The 21,079-nt window shown below is 50.6% G+C and overlaps 2 protein-coding genes and 1 non-coding gene across 3 annotated transcripts; 2 read left to right on the top strand and 1 right to left on the bottom strand.

Moving 5' to 3' along the window:
• The first annotated feature begins 5,154 nt into the window (after nucleotides 1-5,154).
• On the top strand, nucleotides 5,155-5,293 carry LOC136525013 (small nucleolar RNA Z247). The gene has a single exon (XR_010776348.1). It is a non-coding gene; the product is annotated as a small nucleolar RNA Z247 (small nucleolar RNA).
• A 7,263-nt stretch (nucleotides 5,294-12,556) lies between these two features.
• LOC136523798 (uncharacterized mitochondrial protein AtMg00810-like) lies at nucleotides 12,557-13,114 on the top strand. Its single transcript, XM_066517358.1, has one exon. The coding sequence runs from the start codon at nucleotides 12,557-12,559 to the stop codon at nucleotides 13,112-13,114; it is 558 nt and encodes a 185-aa protein (XP_066373455.1).
• A 1,929-nt stretch (nucleotides 13,115-15,043) lies between these two features.
• Nucleotides 15,044-16,465, bottom strand: LOC136519966 (xyloglucan O-acetyltransferase 1-like). Its single transcript, XM_066513365.1, has 2 exons — nucleotides 16,230-16,465; nucleotides 15,044-16,130 (listed from the first exon to the last, which is right to left on the bottom strand). The coding sequence occupies exons 1-2, from the start codon at nucleotides 16,463-16,465 to the stop codon at nucleotides 15,044-15,046; spliced, it is 1,323 nt and encodes a 440-aa protein (XP_066369462.1).
• Between the last annotated feature and the right edge of the window lie 4,614 nt (nucleotides 16,466-21,079).

The following is a 21,079-nucleotide window of genomic DNA, read 5'->3' as shown; positions in this document are numbered from 1 at the left end:
CGTATTGCATAAAAGTAGTTTAAATTTTGCAATGTTATATAATGTTAATTTGAATATTGTTAATTTGAATACTCTAACCTTTTGTTTATCAATTTGTAATAGGATGGCCCCTCCCACGCAGCACCAGCTTTACCTCCTTCTTGAGGTGGAGTACGACAACCCGCACCGAGCACACTTCTTGACTGACACCGACGCAGAGGTGCACTTGCCTCCTTTGAGGCCCCGCACGCACATCAGGGCGCACCAGTGGGACGAGCGTTACGCGTCGTACATACGGCGTGTCAGCTTCCTCGAGCTTGTCCGTGTTGTCAACTACGGTCTTCTGTCCCTTGACCCAACACTACTTACTGTAGCTATAGACAGGTGCGAGTGCCTTCATTGTACGTAAACATTCTTATAACAAATTTGAGGTAACTAACAGTCGTTCTATTCTTATAACAGGTGGAGGCCTGAGACCCACACGTTCCACCTACTTTGCGGCAAGATGACCTTGACCATGTAGGACGTGAAGACTATCTTTGGTTTTCGGTTGAGGGAACTTCTAGTGACAGGTATAGTTGACAATGATCACTGGAGAGAGCTGGTGGCTCAGTTCACTGGCTTTCTTCTACCGGACGACGAGGTTTCCAAGAAAAATAAGTGAGCAATTCAAGCCTATTTAATACTTGCATTGCTTTCCTGCATCCATCGAGTCTTATTTTCTTTGGTGAATTTCAGAAAAAGTTTTGGTGTTTCGTCATTGTAGATCACAGAGCGCTTTGATTACTTGGACCCACAGGATGATGAGGTTCAGATCGACAGGTTCGCTAGAGTGTGGCTCTGGCACTTCCTTGGTGTTTTCCTATTCCTAGACGCCTCGGGCAACACTATCAGCTGGATCTTTCTTGACATACTACACCAGCTGTGGGATAACATAGCGGCGTACAGCTGGGGCAGCGCAGTCCTGGCATGGACGTATCGACAGCTATGGGTTGCCTGCCGTCGCACCTCAGGATATGCGAACCTTGGGGGTTGCTCCTACCTACTTCAGGTTTGGTGTTGGGAACGATGCCCCGTTGGGAGGCCCCTTGTTACTAGTTTCCCTGTAAGTGCTTCGGTTCACTATATTCTTCGAGGCAGTTACATATGATGAAAATTATTAATGGCTAATTCATTATCATGTTCAATACAGCATTAGAATAGGCATGATATACTGCCTATAGCTCTGTATATCTGGACGCAAGCAGAGTTAATTAGAGGGAATGCGAGGCACAAGTACATGGAGTACACGCACTATCTCGACGTCCTGACACAGCACCAGGTTACGCTATCTTTACTATTATACATGTGTCTTGTTCGATGTACACTATATCACAGCCTAACTTAATTACGAAATATTCAGATGCATTGGTGTCCTTGGGATGCTTCGGAGCTCCAGGACTATCTGAGTCCTGTCACTAGGGATGAGTCAGACGAGTATCGCTGCAACGTCCCTCTTATTTTCTTCCACGTGGTCGAGATTCACTTACCCATCAGGTTTTGCAGGCAGTTTGGAAGAATGACAGGCTACCCACCACTGCTTTACTCCACCAACTAAGAATTGTATGGGTGTGTTATCGATTAATAACAAAGCTACAATTCAGAGGTGTGTATGGTACAACTAACAATCGTTTTGTTGCAGGTCTGACCACAGGAAGAGGTACAAGACCAAGGATTGACGCGTGACACACAACGCGTACATCTAGTTGTGGCAGACCAGGGACCGGCAGCTAGTCGATGCAGGTCCCCCACAGGACCAGCACACCTTCGACGAGTACCTGCGATGGCTTCACAGGTCTACGAGGACACATTTCACGCTCTCGTACACTGAGGAGGCGATTGACGAGGATGACGAGGAAGATGTGATCGAACATGTGTACGACGTTGCCACTAGGGATGACACACAACTACAGAGAGCTCCGCTTCAAAGATATGTGGTAAGATACTCGAATGGTATAATTTATTATTCATTTGGTATTAAATATGTGTACTAAAACTGTCCAACCGTGTTTCTATACCCAGGCGACACAATAGTCAAGGCTGTCCAACGAAACAGCGTTTTGGCTTCACGAGTCTAGAGGGTAGGGGCCAGACGTTCTCGAGGCTTTTGTGGAGGTAAACATAAACTTGTCCGTTCCAAAAATGTTTCTTAAGTGTATATGTGTTTGGGAAATGCACTAACTTTAGCATCTATTCATGCAGAAGGTGAAGCAGAGCTACAGGAAGCTAGCTTAAAAGTTGAGCTGCATGGACACTCCTTGAGTGGAACCCGATTACTAGACGCGGTCAGGTGCCACGTCTTCTGGCTCTTTGAGGACACCAGCTGGCTCTTCTCAGTCGGTGACAGGTGCCGCTTCGGCTGTGCGTACACCACCACATTATAGCTCTGGGAAGGACCTGCAAACGAGGACAACGAGGACGACGACGACCCCCTAGGCTTCCGCATACAGCACCACCAGTGGGACCCTTGGTAGCAGGACGAGATCGGCATATCTCAGCTAGGTGGTGCCCCGCTTGGTACCCAAGGAGCCTTATAGGTAGTAACAAAGATGGTGTCTTTAAATACGTAGGCTCTATGAATTAACGATCATAAAGATTATAAGTAATCGTGCATATCATATACTTGTAGGGTACGAGCCGTACCCACCGACAACACGACCACACCGACGTTGGCTACACTCCCAATGTGTTGCCTACAACTCCGAAGAGACAGAGGCGTCCGAGGGATCCTTACACTCCTGGGACTTAGTTGATTATGTCGAACGAATATTGTCGTCGGAAACTTGTAGACTCATGAACCAATGAAAATGTTATGTGGCAACTTGTCAACTTGCGCACGGACTTCATTTATTTGTTTCATATTCGTTTCAATGCGTCGCGGTAGCACTTGTAGTTGTTTACAGAACCGACAGCAGCTCCCGTTCAATTGCAATTGAGGTTGGTCGGCTTCTGTCTGTGTCCAGGTCCTGCCGCGCCGTAGGCCTTGGCGCGTCAGTGCCGCGCCGTGGACTATGGCGCGGCAGCTGCCACGTCACCGGTCAGCGCTCCGGTTGTCGCCACATCATCCCTCTCGCCGCGCCACCATGCATGATGCGGCACAGGTATTTCTCCGCGCCATGGCAATAGGCGCGGCCAAAAGTGTTAGTTTAAAAAAAAATAAAACAGTGTAAGATTTAAAATTAGTTTACAAAAAATGTTAAAAATAAAAAAAAAATTCCTTGGGCGGCAGCTCATCCTCCCTCCTCCGACTGGTGCTTCACCAGCTGTTAGATCTAGGGGGGGAAGCAGAGAGGGAGATAGCTAGCTAGAGACAAACAAATCATCGGTTGATTTCACGCACGCCTTGAGCATTTGAGAGGAGAAAACCAGATGAGAAAGGAAGAGTAAAATAGTTTTATCGATGGCCTATGCGATGATATTCGCCCTGTTATACTTGTTGCTTGCACTGCCGATTTGGATACTGCCTGCACCCTCGCTTTGTTGCAAAAGGAAGCTGCCGATCAAGGACGTCGCAAGGAATTTAAGAACTCAAATAATTTTGTGTTCTCCAAGACGGCGTCCATCCGTGGTGATATGCCCCTGCCCCCTGCCCCCTGCCCCCTTCCCCACCACGACCGTCTCAGCGGGGCTCCACCGATGACAAGCGTCTGGCCAATGACCGGAAGCCCCCACCCAAGCCGGGCAATCTCGATGACAAGCTGTCCATGCTTAGGTCCTACCGCAAGGCACGCGGTCTTTGTGTCTGTTGTGCAGATAAGTGAGTTCCTGGACACAGGTGCTCTCCAGTCCCGCAGTTACACGCATTGCAAGAGATCTGGGAACTTTGCCAAGTCTCCTTTACTGAACTTTAACGTCCGAAGGAATGCACTAACTTTAACGTCAATATTCTTGAGCAATATTCTTGAGTTAAAGTTACTGAACTTTAACTTTGCCAAGTCTCAAGAATATTGACGTTAAAGTTAGTGCATGTTAAAGTTACTGAACTTTAACTTTACCAAGTCTCAAGAATATTGACGTTAAAGTTAGTGCATTGCTCACTCATTGCTTCTTCCTAGCGTCCAGCAAGTGCAGCAGCCTGTCAAGGTTCAGGTTGCAGACGGCAACACCATTCGTGCTCCCCAATTCTGCCGGCAGTCGAGTGGACAGTTCAAGGATTCAGGTTCCACACTAGTCTGCACGTGCTTCCTTCGGCATCCTACAACATGATCGTCGGTATGAACTGGTTGGAGGCCTTCTCCCCAATGAAAGTTGACTGGCAAAACAAATGGTTCTCCATTCCGCAGGGCTCTTGTCACGCTGTGCTGCAGGGATTGTTACCTGCGGATGCCCAGTGCTCCATGCTACAGCTGTTTCATATTTCCAGTTCCACCCAAGTTGCAGAGGAACAAGTCTGTTAGATGATATGGTTAGCTCGGCTAATAGACGTGTGTCTAGGTTCAATGTATAGTCTCTAGATTGTTGTACAAGGTAGTTTGTTGATCTAGATTGAGTCTGTCTTGCTGTAATCCTAACCTCTTGTACAAGCCACCGTGGGGGCTGTTCCCACCTACATTAACACGCAGCCGAGTACCCTAAGGGGTATCTCGTTCCATCTACGTTTACATAGTAATCAGAGCTATAGCTAGGTTAGTCGAAGAGCTCCGCCATGGCTTTCTCTGCTCAATCTGCTCCTCCATCTCTCGGCTTCTGTCCTCCCAGCGAGAAGCTGACTCGCGCCAACCATCAGATGTGGAAGGCGCAGGTGGTCTCGGCGATCAAGGGGGCTCAACTGGCGAAGTTCATCAAGCCTTCGCCGAAGATGCCGGTGGAATTCCTTCCACCGGTCAAGGGCGACGGCGACGCCAAGGGCGCAGCACCGACTCTGAACCCGAAGTATGACGGCTAGGTGGCGAAAGACCAACAGGTCCTGAACTACCTTCTCTCCAATCTATCGCGAGAAATCCTTGGACAGGTCTCCACTGCCAAGACCGCAACATAGGCTTGGGCGGTGATCGAAGGCATGTTTGCCTCCCAATACCGCACCCGCGTCATCAGTACACGGATGGCACTTGCCACGGTGTCCAAGGGGACGTCCACCATCTCGGAGTACTTTGCGAAGATGAAGTCCCTGGCAAAATAATGGCGTCTGCATGCTCCAAGCTTGAAGATGAGGAGCTTGTCTCCTACATCCTGATGGGTCTGGATCTTGACTTCAACCCGGTGGTCTCTGCTGTGGCTGCCCGGGTTGAACCGATCTCCATCTAGGATCTTTACACCCAGCTCGTCTCCTTTGAGCAAAGGATGGAGCTTCATGGAGGAAGCTCCCACTCATACGCCAACATGGCAGCCAATGGTGGCCGAGGAGGAGGCGGCAACAATGGTGGCAACGCTCGCGGCCGTGGCGGTGGATGTCGGCTTCGGGCGTGGCATGAAGGGCGGTCGCGGTGGTGGCAGTGGTGGCGGCGCTCCTGGCGTCGTGTGCCAACTCTGCGGTAAAGAAGGCTACACCGTCCTCAAGTGCTTCAAGAGGTTTGATGCCTCTTTCACCTATCCGCTGTAGAAGAGCGTGTCATCTGCCACGATGTCGTATGGGGTGGACACCAACTGGTACGTTGATTCCAGTGCCACAGATCATGTCACCGGTGAACTTGAGAAGCTGATCGTCAGTGACAAGTATGGCGGACATGATCATGTGCACATGGCCAGTGGAACAGGTATGGAAATTAGTCACATTGGTTCTACATTTTTGCGTACCCATGATAGCAAGATTCATCTTGAAAATATCCTCCATGTTCCAAAGGCCATCAAAAGCTTGATTTCTATTAACCAAGTTGCACGTGATAACAATGCTTTCCTAGAATTTCATCCCAATCATTTTTATTAAGGAACAGGGGACGAAGAGGACTCTGCTACAGGGTAGATGTGAAGGAGGGCTCTATCCCCTGAACTCGGTCAAGTTAGTCCAGAATAAACATGTGCTTGGCGTCGTCACCAAGCCGTCTGTGTCCCCGTGGCACTCCAGATTAGGCCATGCTTCCACTCACGTAGTCCAGCAGGTCCTTAATCGCCATAGGCTTCCATTTTTCCATTTGTTAAAGATTCCAATAAAGACATGATTTGTGATGCATGTCAACAAGGCAAGAGCCATCAGTTGCCCTATCCTAGATCCCCTAGTGTGTCGACTAGTGCTATGGATCTTAGTTTTTTTTATGTTTGGGGTCCTGCTCCAACTTCTGTTGGACAAAACAATTATTATGTGAGTTTTATCAATGATTATAGTAAATTTACATAGGTCTATCTTTTGCGCCATAAATCTGAAGTTTTTCAGTGCTTTCGTGATTTTCAACAACTTGTTGAACGCCAATTCTATCATAAAATCCGCACCATCCAAACAGATTGGGGGGAGAGTATCAGTCTCTGACTCTTTCTTCCAACGCATTGGCATTGCGCATCATGTTTCTTGCCCGCACGCCCATCAACAAAATGGCTCAGCAGAGCGCAAACATCGTCATATAGTGGAGATAGGTCTTTCCCTTCTTGCCCACACGCCTCAATGCCGCTTAAGTTTTGGGATGAAGCGTTCATTACGGCTGTGTTCCTTATTAATCGTCTTCCATCTCCGGTTGTTAAAAATGACACACCATATGAGTGCTCTTTGGCAAGCAACCGGATTACTCCTTTCTACATACTTTTGGTTGTGCTTGCTGGCCGAATCTGCGTCCCTATAACACTAGGAAGCTTGAATTCCGATCCAAAAGGTGTGTGTTCTTAGGCTATAGCAATCTTCACAAAGGATTCAAATGCCTTGATCCATCAGAAGGGCGTGTCTATACATTTCACATGATGTTGTCTTCGATGAGCGTGTATTTCCTTTTTCTCTACTCCATCCAAACGCTGGCGCGCGCCTCTGTGCTAAACTTGCTCTTCTTCTAGTTATACTCCTCAACCCTAATGCTACCTTTGGGGACGCAAAATTGCAGGATCAGTGTGTTACTAATTCCTTGCCTACTAACCGTGTTTCCCATTCTAGAAGTCATCGCTTGGATGCAGGAACAACAGAGATTGAATCTGGTGAAAATTCGGTGCAAAACGGGTGTTATTTCATGTGTCCAGCTGGAGGAACTACGATGGGCATGGAGCAAGAGGCTGATCCACCTGGCGCCTGACATTTTTTGGCGTAGGAATCCGCTTCAGGATAGGGGACTGATTCACCATCACCGGAGGCTACGTCCTCTAGATCTTCTATGCCCGGTCCGACGTCGTCCTCAATGCATAGAGCGGGCTTACCGGCACAAATTAATCCCACAGCGGGGTGACAGGGTGCTGTGGGCGCTGCACCGGTACAGGCGGATCTACCACTCGGATCTTCTACACCAGGTGGATCCGCGCCATCTCCTATGGCTACTATGTCTCCAGCACTCACCCGTTCGGTAACTCGGTTGCAGCGTGGAATTCAAAAACCTAAAGTGTACACTGACGGCACTAGTCGATGTGGTATGCAGTGCTCATCTGCTCGAAAGCCACTGTCTATTAAGGAGGCACTTTGTGATGAAAGGTGGACTGCCGCCATGAATAGTGAGCATCGGGCATTGTTACAAAACAAGACTTGGCACCTTGTTCCTGCTCCGAAAGGGAAGAATATTATAGGTTGTAAATGGGTGTAGAAAATTATGAGGAAAGCTGATGGCTCAATTGATTGGTACAAGGATCGACTGGTCGCTAAAGGCTACAAACAGCGATATGGAATTGACTGCGAGGACACGTTTAGTCTACTTGTCAAGGCGGCTACCATTCACCTTATTCTCTCCATTGCTGTGTAGGGGCTGGTCTTTGAGGCAACTTGACGTCCAGAATGCCTTTCTTCACGGTGTGTTGGAAGAGGAGGTCTACATGAGGCAATCACCTGGATATGAAGATGCATCCTGACCAAATTTTGTGTGCAAATTAGGTAAGGCACTCTATGGCCTTAAGCAGGCACCTTGTGCTTGGTATGCATGACTGTGTGGGAAACTTGAGGCACTCGACTTTATACCCTCCAAAGCTGACACTTCATTGTTCTACTACAACAAAGGCAAGCATACTTTGTATGTTTTGGTATATGTAGATGATATTATTGTTGCCAGCTCTTCCCAGGAGGCCACCAATGCACTGCTCATGGACTTGGAGAAGGAATTTGCACTGAAAGATCTGTGTGATCTTCACTTCTTTCTCGGGATTGAAGTGAAACGATCATCTGATGGGCTGATATTGTCTCAGGAGAAATATGCCGAAGATATCATCAAGAGGGCCGGGATGAGTCATTGTAAGTCGATTGCTATACCACTGTCCAGTGTTGAAAAGCTCAGTGCTAGGGAGGGTGATAGGCTTGGCCCTGACGACTCCACTCGGTATTGAAGTATTGTGGGAGCTATGCAATATCTTACTTTGACCTGACCTGATATTTCTTTTGCTATCAATAAGGTATGCCAATTCTTTCATGCTCCCACCATGGTACAACATAGTGCAGTCAAAAGAATTCTACGGTACATACTTGGGGCATTGAAGTTGGGACTTAATATCAGAAGATCCTCATCCATGTTAGTGAGTGCCTTCTCAGATGCTGACTGGGCAGGTTAGGTGGATGATCGCCGGTCCACTGGAGGATTTGCAGTGTTTCTTGGTTCAAACTTAATCTCTTGGTGTGGCAGGAAGCAGGCGACAGTCTCACGCTCAAGTACTGAGGCTGAGTACAAGGCCCTGGCTAATGCAACAATGGAAATGGTGTGGGTTCAAAAACTGTTATTAGAACTTCGTATACAACCCCCAGCAACAGCATGGTTATGGTGTGACAACATTGATGCAACTTACGTGGCTTCTAATCCGGTGTTCCATTCTCGGACAAAACACATTGAGATTGACTTTCATTTTGTTCGAGAAAGAGTTGCTCATAAACTATTGGACATACGGTTTATTCATTCAGGTGATCAATTGGCGGATGGCTTCACCAAACCAATTGTGGCGTCCAAGTTGGCACAGTTCAGGCGCAATCTCAACCTAGTGGCCGGTTGAGATTGAGGGAGGGTGTTAGATGATATGGTTAGCTCGGCTAATAGGCGTGTGTCTAGGTTCAATATATAGTTCCTAGATAGTTGTACAAGATAGTTTGTTGATCTAGGTTGACTCTATCTTGTTGTACTCCTAACCTCTTGTACAAGCCACCATGGGGCTGTTCCCACCTATATTAACACGCAGCCGAGTACCCTAAGAGGTATCTCGTTCCATCTACGTTTACAAAGTCATCATCCCTGAGGTCCGCCAGTTGTTGGATGAGTTCGCTAATTTGTTCGCCGAGCCCACTGAGCTGCTGCCCTGGCGTGACTATGATCATACCATTTCGCTAATCCCCGATGCTTCGCTAGTTGCAGTGCGTCAGTATCGGTATGCGCCTACTCTGAAGTCAGAAATTGGGGACAAGTAACAGATATGCTAAGAAGTGGCTTCATTCAACCTTGCCGCAATGCGTTCTCCTCCCCTGTTCTGCTTGTCCACAAGAAGGATGGCACATGGAGATTCTACGTCGATTATCGTATGCTCAATGCGCTTACTATCAAGAGCAAGTTCCCCATACTAGTTATTGACGAGCTATTGCATGAACTTGCTTCTGCCCGCTAGTTCTCTTCCTTGGATCTTCGCACCGGCTTCAACCAAATCCGTCCAGCTCTGAGCAAAGAACACAAAACCGCCTTCAAACTCACTGGGGGCACTTTGAGTTTACACTTATGGACTTTGGGCTAACAGGAGAACCAAATACATTCTAGGGAGCCATGAATTCAACTCTGAAACCTCTTCTACGAAAGTGTGTTTTAGTATTTTTTATGACATTTTGGTGTATAGCCCAGACCTGTAGGAGTCCCACCTTCAACACCTGCAATAGGTATTCAACCTTCTGTCCACCAATCAATGGCAAGTAAAGTTGAGCAAGTCCCATTTTGCATAGCAGTCCATCTCATATCTGGGTCACGTGGTCAGCGCCCATGGTGTGTCTACAGATCCAACAAAGATTGAATCCATCCAGAATTGGCCACCTTGCAAGATCTGAAGTAGCTCCATAGTTTCCTTGGACTCGTGGGCTACTTCCACATGTTCGTAAGGAACTTCACAGTCCTCGCTTGCCCTCTCACCGATCTTCTCAAGAAGGGAGCGTTGTTTGTTTGGACTCCACATCATCAGTCTGACTTCAGTGCTGTACAAAATGCGTTGATGTCCGCTCGAGTACTGGCCCTCTCGGACTTTACTGAACCTTTCCAAATACATGCTGATGCCAGCGATACTAGGGTTGGCGTTGTTTTGCTTCAGGATGGGCATCTGATCGCTTTTGTCAGCAAGTCCCTAAGTCCTGGCACCCATGGCCTCTCAACATACGAAAAGGAGTCTTTGGCGATTATCGTGGGGATCGAGTAGTGGCGGTCATACCTTCTCCAAGGGGAATTCACAATTTTCTCTGACCAATGCAGCTTTTCTCATGTCTCGGACCAACGATTGCACACCCCTTGACAGCTGCCTGGTCGGGAAGCAGAGGAGGTTACCATTCCCAAAGGCGGCCAAGTATTGCGCGAAGGACGCTCTCGAGCTTGTCTACAGCGACCTCTGTGGGTCGATCACGCCTACTACAAATGGTGGTCGGTGGTACTTCCTCCTGCTAGTGGATGATTGCAGTCGCTACATGTGGCTGCAACTCCTAACGAGCAAGGACGAAGCGACGGCGGTGATCAAGAAGTTCAAGATGCGCGCGGAGGCCGAGAGCAGCAAGAAGCTCTGCGTGCTGAGGACTGATCATGGCAACGAATTCACTTTAGTGGAGTTCGCTGCGTACTGCGTAGATCAGGGTGTGGTGAGACACCACACCACGCCGTACTCACCACAATAGAATGACGTGGTGGAGAGGCGGAACCAGACGGTGGTCGGCATGGCCCGATCCATGATGAAGGCCAAAGGCATGCTAGCAAGGTTTTGGGGTGAGGCAGTGACCATGGCAGTGTTCATCTTCAACCGCGCTTCGACCAAGGCCCTAACGGGCAAGACGCCATTCGAAGCTTGGTATGGACGTAAGCCGAGCATGTCCTTCCTCCAGATATTCGGCTGCATCGGCCACATCAGGAAGACAAAGCCGAACCTCACCAAGCTGGAGGATAGGAGCACACCGATGGTGTTCCTAGGCTATGCGGAGGGTACCAAGGCGTACTGGCTCTACGACCCAAGCGGAGACAAGGTACTTGTCTCGTACGACGTTGTGTTCGACGAGAAGGTGGCTTGGGACTAGAGCAGTCCAAGCCGTGGGAAGCTGGCGGCTTCACCAGCACCTTTGTTGTTGAGCACTTGGTCATCCATGGTGGTGGAGACGCTGGGGAAGAGGTGCCGAGCACTTCGGGAGGAGTGCCGAGCACTCCAGCGGTAGAGCCGAGCACTCCGGGAGGAGTGCCGAGCACTCCTAGAGGGATGCCGAGCATGCTAGGAGTGGTGCTGGGAGGTTCTGCAGTGGTGGCGACCACACTAGGATGGATGCCGAGCACTCCCGTGGTGGAGCCAAGACGTCTTGTAGTGGTGCCGACCACTTCAAGACTGAGGCTTAGCACTCCTACAGTCGTGCTGAGCACTGCAGGAGTTATGATGAGAAGTCCAAAACCAGTGCTGAGCACCTCACCTGGGGTACCGAGCACTTCAGGTACTGTGCCGAGTACTCTGGTGGAACAGGGAACTCCATCAACGCTGATCGAGTTCGCCTCATCTCCAAGTGACATCACTGAGTTCGTGGTCGCCTACCACAATTGTGAGGAGGTACGGTTCCATAGGCTAGACGACATCGTTAGCGGCACAGGGCCCTCAAGCCTGGCTGGTCGGCTGCTCAATGACGCAGAGCTACTGCTCGTCAGTGCAGAGGAACCACCCACATTCGCGCTAGCCGAGCGCGATGGAAACTGGTGACGGGCGATGATGGAGGAGATGAAGGCGATCGAGGAAAACAAGACTTGGTAGCTCATCGATCCACCTCCAGGATGTCGTCCGATCAGCCTGAAGTGGGTGTACAAGGTCAAACGGGACGAGCTCGGAGCCATTGTCAAGCACAAGGCGCACCTCGTCGCCCGAGGCTTTGTACAGCGCGAGGGCATAGACTTCAAGGAGGTCTTTATGCCGGTAGCGCGCATGGAGTCTATCCGTTGCTACTAGCCTTGGCAGCAGCAAAGGACTGGCGCATCCGTCACTTGGACGTTAAATCAGCCTTCCTCAATGGCAAGCTAGCGGAGATGGTCTTCGTCAGGCAACCTCTAGGTTTCGCCATCAAGGGAGAGGAGCACAGGATGCTCCGACTACGCAAAGCGCTCTATGGCTGCGGCAAGCCCCACGAGCATGGAACGCCAAGCTTGATGCCACATTGGGTGAGCTTGGGTTTTAGCGGTGCGCAACCGAGCACACGCTCTACACGCGGCGACAGGGGAAGGAGGAGCTCAACGTTGGTGTGTATGTGGACGACTTGATCATCACTGGCGCGCGCACGGAGGACATTGATAGCTTCAAGGGCGAGATGGCGGCTCGTTTTCGAATGAGCGATCTCGGCGCACTCACCTACTACCTCGGCATCGAGGTGAGACAGGGGAAGGAGGAACTCACACTCGGTCAGAACGCATATGCCTCCAAGCTATTGGAGAGGAGCAGCATGGCTAAGTGCAAGCCATGCGTGACTCTAATGGAGGAGCGGCTGAAGCTGACGAAAGCCAGCACCGCGGTGAAGGTGGATGCAACACTCTACCGGAGCATCATCGGCGGTCTGCGCTATCTAGTCCACATGAGGCCGAACATTGCGTTCGCCATGGGCTATGTCAGTCGCTTCATGGAGGATCCCAGAGAGGATCACTGGGCTGTGGTGAAGCGGCTGCTACGCTACGTTAAGGGGACGGTGGATCAAGGGATCATCTTCCCAAAGACCGGCAGGAGTAGGCTGCAGCTAATTGTGTTCAGCGATGCAGACATGACGGGGGACATCGACAAACGGTGGAGCACATCTAGAGTGCTCGTCTTCATCGGGTCAGCCCCAATTTCATGGTTCTTGCTGAAACAGAAGGTGGTGGTGTTGTCTACGTGAGAGGCAGAGTACGTAGCGGAGGCCACAGCGGTGTGCGAAGTTGTGTGGCTGCGTCGGTTGCTGGGAGAGCTGACTGGCGTGAAAGCTCACCCACCAGCACTGATGGTGGACAACCAACCCACCATTGCCTTCGCAAAGAATCCGGTTTTGCACGACCGGTGTAAACACATCGACGTGAAGTTCCACTTCCTCATGGACTGTCTCGATGGAGGGCAGATCGTCATCAAGTTCGTCGAAACTGGTCGGCAACTCACGAACATCCTCACCAAGCTGCTCGGACGTCTTCGACTCACGGAGCCAAAGGAGATGATCGGAATGGAGTGGGTACAAGGGATAGCAGTAGAATTAGGGGAAGAATTATTAGAATAATCTACTGCTTTCCTTGTGTGAACACAGCAAGGGAAGGCGGCGCCGAAAAGGCCTCCTGCTGTGATACTATAGCCGCTGCAGGTGCAGGCGCCGCACGGCTCACCTGCAGCACTGTAGCCACATGTAGAGGCCGACGCAGAGTCAGCCCTGCTGTGTTATCTAGTTACTATTGCAGCATGTGTGCTGTATTAGGACTAGATGGATAGAGTTGTATAAATAGACTACTACGGCAACTCAGTAAAGAGAGTTCAGATTTGCCATCTCCTATACAGGGCTTCGTCCAACGCTGGTGTCTTGTACTATGTGTATGCTCTGTTCTCCCTCTTTTTCAACCTCTAGCCATAGTGTGTGGGGATGGACAACGCTTGTTCGTGGTCGGCTTAGCTAGTGGGTGCTTGGCAACACTAGTGGGTGCTCGGCAAGACAAGTGAGTGATTCACTCACCTGAGCCGATGATCCTGTGGGCTAACATGCACGCTCGTGGTGCTAACACCGTTCCCCAGATGATTTCTCAGCAAGTGGTCCGGCCTCGACTCCACCCTCACCACCTTGGAAGATGCTATTGCCGTCCAGCAACGCTTCCCCAACACCCCGGCATGGGGACATGCCGGTACCCAAGGGGGAGGGATGTCAGCACCCCCATCTAGGTGACCTAGAAGCAATGACCAAGCCTAGGAGAGGATCGAGGCCCAAGAAGCGTAGCATTATGATTATCGCTGGACCTGAGCAATGTAATAAATAGCAGACAACGACTTCGTAGCGGATTAGTGTCTGCGTAGAGGATCGCGGATAGCTGGACGCTAAGTTCTAATAGCAGAATATTAAAAATAATTAATTTTTTGGATGATATATCAATACTAATATCATGTTTCCTTGAATAGTTAGAAATTTTTAGTTAACTATTACATTTAAAGACATAAAATCATGTAGAAGCGTATAAATGAATAAGGTATAAATAAGACGTGTAGATAAATTATCATAAAGTTCTTATATCAAATGAAAATGATACAATTAATCATTCTATCATTCTTTATGATACCATTGGAACAATCTATGTGGTGAAATAGCAGCTTGCAATAGCAGATGCTAAATGCTATAGCGGCCGCTAAGTCTCAACATGCTATCTTTGGTCCGTTGCCTTGTAGTGCTAGCGGTAGATTGGCCACTATCGCTATAGCAGTTGCTATTGTGGGCAAGGTTCTGGGATTCATTTTGGAAAAAAATTGGGTCCCAACCGAAATGGACGATTTTTGGGAAATTTCGGTCCAATTTCGGACTCAATTCGGTGATTTTTTAAGATTAGAAGCACAAAATTCTTTTCGGACCTAACCAAAATAGACAAATTTCGCCGAAATTTAGACTATCTCGGTCAAATCCCAGATCCTTGATTGTGGGCGCTCCCAACGCTATTTAATACCTCGCGCAACGCACAAGTAATTGAAGGGGAAAACGTAACAAAAAGTTGCAACAGTAGTCTGCGGGATGGATGTATCAACAAAAAAAAAAAAAGGTGCATGATCGATCTACATCTAGTGTCCGCGATCTGAATCTGCCATGATTTCACCGCTTCTTCCTCAGGATCTGCTGCAGTATCTCGTTGAAGGTGTCGACCGGGCCGGGCAGGCAGAAATGGAGGCAGTCGGACGGCATCCACGGCTGCGGGCCGCCGTGCGCGAACGGGTCGCGGTGCATATAAAGTCCGGGGTGTCCGTCCGGCCGCATGACCGCCAGCTTCGTCACGTCCAGCACCTCCACCCTTGCGCCGCCACCTTCACCGTTCCTCGCCCTCGCGGCCTGGGCCTCCTCGTAGACGAGGCGGACCAGCTCCATTTCGAGGTGGTGCGGCTCCTTCTCCCCCTCCTTGTAAGGCTCCTTCCTGGGGCACATCGTGGTGAGGGTGTTGCCTTCGAAGTGGCCCGGCGACAAGGTGGCGATCACCACGGTCCGTGGCCGGCCGCCGGAGCTCAGCCGGTCCAACGCCATCCGGTAGGCCACCTTCATCGGCCAGGCGTAGCCGATTTCCTCCGACGCACTGAGCTCCTGGTGGTTGTGGTGCCCGATCCGCGCGCTGTTGTTGTAGTAGATGGCCCCGTTCAGCGGCCAGTGCGCGATGGAGAGCACCACCACGTCCATGGTGTCTGCGTCGGCCACCCAGCGGTCGTCGAGCGCGTCGAGGTGCACGTGGTTCATGTTCTGCGGCAGGCTGTCGTTCCCGTTCAGCGCCTTGCCCGTGGCCCTGGCGATGAAGGGCGCCGAGTAGAAGGACACCGTCACGCCGTGCGTCGGGAACGCGTACCGCCACAGGTTGAACTTGTGCGGGTCCGCGTCCCGGTACACGACGCGGTGCGGGACGCCGGCGCCCACCAGGAGGCACACCAGGGACTGTGCCTGGTTCCGCGACATGGAGTCGCCCACGAAGGCCACGTGCTTGCCGCGCACCGCCGACAGGAACGCCCGCGCGCTGAACGCCGGCAACCGGCACCCCGCCGCCGCCGGCTGCCACCGCCAGTCCAGGTACCCCGTGTCCGGCCGCCCATTGCGGATGCAGTTGTGGCTGTCCTTCACGTGGCACTCCGTGGCATTGTACCGCCGCGCGTGGCCCGGCGCATACACCCACCTCCCCTCCGTGTAGTTGCAGCTCTGCGGCCTGCATTATGCAACGAGTAACAAAAATACAAACAGTGAAGCGACTGGCCGGAGCAAATGCATGAAGATCTAAGCGGTGAATGCAATGCAGCTTACATACCCAGATGAGACGAAGTTGTATGTGTCGTCGACGTACTGGAGCAGCGGAGATAAGACGGCTTCTTGAGTGCCGGGGGGAGTGCAGCAGAGGACGTGGAGGAGGGCCAAGGCGACGAAGCCGCAGACAAGCCAAGCGCAGACGGGTCTGGGCACGAAATACCCATGACTGCCGCCTTTGGAAGAAGACGATGTCTTCATCTGCATGTGGGGATGCAGTGGCTCGTGCGCTCCACCCATCTCGAGCAACCTAGCACTGCTAAGCTCACCACCGGCCGGTTCGATCGATGTGTACATATAGGATACCAGTGCGTTGACTTCGGTAGGATCAATTTACAGCACCCTCGTTACGTATCTGGAACCTAATGTGCCTCGGGCCAAGTAAAATAATCAAGCGTCGTCTGTCGGTGCGAGCTTGTATATACGAGTTCGAACGTCTGTCGGTGAGATCGAGCTTGTATATACGAGTTCGAAATTCTAAACAATCTGTAGCTGGCTAAGAATCGTGAGAATCTATACAATATTATATATGTGAAGCTCGGGATGACTGTAAGATGTGATTGGGTAGAATCACGGGATGATCTCGAGATGGCTGCAAACCTGAATGGTATTTCTAGTATGATCTTTCAAATAGATTTGACTTCATTCCCGCCGAGGATTTGTAAGTCTATATAGGGCCTTTTGGACAGCTCCACCACCGAAAAATTGAGTCTACACATCTGAAATTCACCGTGAGGTAGCTCCACTGTTGAATCTACCGTATATCTAGTAGGGAACTGTTTGGCTACAAAAGCAGCTCCAGATCCATGGAAGGGTATTTTCGTTGGAATAACCAGATTTGCCCTTGGCTCTCTACCTCACTGCCACTCGGACACATGCGTTAGGAGAAAAAAACATCGGCGTCTTCTTCTTCGAGCACACGTACAGGGATGACCGGAGCAGACTCGCGGCCGGTCAAGAGGCAGGGCAGGGGCCACGGCTAGAGCTGGGCCAACTAGAGCAGCGCGGGCCACCGCGGGGCCGGCTCGTGGCCAGCCGACGGGGGGCGGCGCTGAGGTCAGGCGGGAGGCGGGAAGACGTGGCCGGAGCTGGGGAAGACGCGCGAGCGTGCTAGGAGGCCGGGGGTGGCACGGCCATGGCCGAGCTACAGCCGGCACGGAGGCAAGGGGCCATAGTAGCGCGCGCAGCCGGCAGAGAGCTCGCCGGAGAACCAGGAGCGAGTGAAGCGGAGCTATCATTGTTTTGTAAACTGGACTATTAAATTTATACGATTCCCGCGCTGCTCTAGGAAGACGATGGTAGCATCCAAAAGACACGAGGATTTATACCGGTTCAGGCCGGAGCCCTACGTCCAGTCTTAGAGATGATCGAGTGCATGCTCCTCGCTTAAATGCTCTGAAGTTCTTACAATGGGGGCTGCAAGAATGGTGGAAGAGGTAGGAGAGCTAGAGCTAGAAGATGGGCTGCCCAAAGGAAAACTTTGAGAGCTCGGAGAGAGTGGAAATGTGGTGAGAATGAGAATGATAGGATGCCCCGAATGGAGGCCCTGGCTACCCTTATATAGAGTCCGAAACCAGGATACGAAGAAGGATGTTTTCCCGACCGAGGGATCGTGAGCCTGAGGAAGAGAACCTAGCTAACTTGGCTTGCAATTAACGCCATCTTGGGGTGCACGTCTTGGCGTGGCTGTCGTCATGGTCTTGTGCTCACATTGCGGCATGGCGTGACGTGGTACCATAGTGCCCACCATGGCGGTAGTGTGGATACGGTGGTATTTCGCCAGCCGTCCTGAGCGATGTGGTCTCGCTGTGGTTTTCGTCATTGTCCCCTGATCGTCCAGGGGCCTCCTACGAGAGTAGGTGGCCCCCTGGGTCACCGATCGTCTTGCTGCTTGTGGAGTTGGTGGCCACGATCCCGAGCTCTAGGGTCGTGGCCCGCATGGGCTTGGATGGCCTCTAAGTCAAGGCCATCGTCGTGGATCCCATTCCGTAGCGGGTGGGATCGTACAAACGTCTTGTTAGACCATATTCGGATGGTAGTTCTCCGTACCTGCCATCACCTCTTGGTGGTGTTGTCTTATCTCTGCTACATGGCACATGGATGGCATCTGACCGGACCGAGGTGACTACTTGCGGGGTCAGTGCAGCGTGCTTGGCTGGACTCGGCCTATCTCGCCCCTTCCCAGAGGTTGGGATGGCAAGAGGTTGTGTGCTGCTACATGGCGAGCGGCCAAGGTTGGAGGGAGGGGTCGTGGCCAACCCTAACCTCAGTGCTTGTCCCAGTCCGCTTAGCTTAACTGAGCCTCGGTCGTTTGGGCTAAAGACAACTTTTGTATTATGGGCCACTGGGCCTGCTGATTAGTCGGTGCCTTGAGACACCTAGGGGTCATGACCCCGACAGTAGCCCCTGACCGTTTTTATGACCACAAAGTGATCACGAAAGCGCTGAGATGCGTGTGTGTCGAGTGTAGGTTCGTAGTCGTGACCTGTCCGAGCTTCATCGCTCGACCCCTTGCGGGCAAGTGCGTTCAATGTGGTAAGTGGCTATTTCATCCCACCCCGATAGGACGTCCTGACGATGCGGTACGCGAGTGCTGAGTCCTGCCATGTTAGTGCGCTACGTATTGGGGTTCATGACCCAAGCGGGGCTGAGAGGTCTTGTCGACGCTGTACCAGCCCTGCCCTTAGGAGGGTCCCGATTTCCCCAACCTCATGTGAGCGTCTAACATTGGTTGAGGCCTCCCGTGGTGTGCTACATGGCACGGGGTTTTCAGGCTGCTCAGTCCGCCTTTGGGCTTATAAATAAGGGCCTTCCTTTCATTTGAACCACTTATAGCCACTTCTGCGAACTTGCTTTTACTCTTTCTGAGAGGTTGAGTTTGAAGGAGAGAGAGGAGAGAAAAATTTGAAGGGAACCATGAGGCTCGAAGTATGCAATCTACTGGAGATCATTTGCGGTGGCTAGAAGCCGACGTTGCCCCTTCCAACGACTAGTGCTAGAAGGGGACTTGTGAGCAGGGAAGGGAAGGATGATGTGGCTACCGTGTAGGGGGCCATGCAGCCTTTGTGACATGGCTGCATTTTGGCCTCCCTTTTGCTCCACCTTGGCTCCGGAGTGGTTGCCAAGGCGCTTGTTGGACCTAGGCAGTCCTGCTGCTCTCTTCCTCCCTATGCTCTGTTCCTTGGGGGTTGCGATACTGCAGGAGGGCTTGCGAGTTCATTTTTTGCTTCATCTCACCTTCCCCTGTAGTGTTGCTCCCCGAAGGCTTCTTAGTGATACCAACACTAGGGTGGTATCGGTTTTGTATTCCTTGTGTGCAGATCGACCGCACATCGCTTTGTAATCATGAAACATGAACAAAAGCTCAAGGATCCTCCTTCTAGAATTTCTGCGGCTCCTTGCGAAGCCGTGGTGAGCCCTTAGGCCATTTGGTCGGAATTGGGCTTATTAGTACCAAATCAAGGTTCTCTGAGCGGGTCATTGACCTCTCGCTATGCGGGGTAACAAGGTTGTCGGGCATCCTTGGGCCTTTCTGCTCGAGCCCCTTAGTTGTGGTTGATCAGGCATCTAGTGTTTGTTTGTGTGCAGCCGGGGCCGCATCCATCTTGTGATCGGAAGCTCTAGGGAATTCTCTTTTCAGGGCCTTGCACCCTTTCACAAGTCATGTGTTGAGTGCACCCACTATCAAGAATCCAATGCCTTCCTCCGGCTTTGTAATTGACCTACAAAGCAAGATCAATTCTTTTTAGGTACCCAAACTTGCTTAGGTCCTTGAAGGTTAGTGACCAAGCTCTTTGGTATCCAAATGGCTTTCTTCTTTGAGCCCATCCATGGTGTTCCAATGAACTTAGCTTTCACACCATTTGTACCCTTGGTAAGCACATAGAAAAAATTAATCTTAATTGAGGATACATTAGCATTCTTGCTCTTGTTCTTGCACTTATGCTCTTTATGACCAACTTGCTTGCAACTAGTGCAAAAATAACCATTGTTCTTCACAAAACTAGTCTTGTGAGAAGCAAAGGTCGCCTTGCCTTTCTTGGGGGTATAACCCAATCCCTCTTTGTAAAGAGAAGCTCTTTGGCTACCCAAGCACATAAGCAAGCGGTCCTCACCACCATAGGCCTTAGCCAAGGTGTGAGTGAGCTCATTGACAAGTGAGGCATCACAAGTGAAACCATCACTACTAGATGAGGTGGAAGTAGAAGTGCTACAAGAAGGGTTAGTGGGAGCAACAATGATAAGCTTATAGAATGATTCATCAATTAAGTCACAAGTTAAGCCTACATTACATGTCTCAACATGCTTCTTCTTATTTTGCTCATCAAGCAAAGAGGAATGAGCTTTTTCAATCTTCTTGTGAGCCTTGCCAAGCTTCTGATGGGCTTCCTCTAGCCTCTCATGAGATGCATTGAGCCCATCAAAGGCTTGCTTAAGGGCTTTTAGTTCCTTACGCAAGCTTTTGCATTTCCTTCTCTTAATGTTGAAGTGTTCTTTAGCATCATCTAGCATGTCAAGTAGTTCATCCTTAGTTGGTTCATCATTATCACTACCACTTTCATTTTCATTGTCATTATCGTGTTCCTCATCACTTCCATCATCATGAGTTTGTACCTTAGTGGTCCTAGCCATGAAGCATGATGGAGCGTCGAAGAGAGAGGGCTTCTGATTGATAGCAATGCTTGCAAGAGCCTTCTTCTTGGTGGTCTTGTCATCATCACTTGAGGAAGCATCACTATCCCAAGTAACCACATATGAACCACCCTTCTTCTTGAAGATCATCTTGTCCTTCTTGTTCTTCTTGTTGTCATCATCATTATTGATATTGTATGGGCATTGAGCAACAAGATGGTC

Source organism: Miscanthus floridulus, chromosome 18 (assembly GCF_019320115.1).
Source record: "Miscanthus floridulus cultivar M001 chromosome 18, ASM1932011v1, whole genome shotgun sequence".
Classification (NCBI taxonomy): Eukaryota; Viridiplantae; Streptophyta; class Magnoliopsida; order Poales; family Poaceae; genus Miscanthus; species Miscanthus floridulus.
The sequence above is the reverse complement of the archived record's forward strand: the minus strand, read 5'-3'. Positions and strand labels throughout refer to the sequence as shown.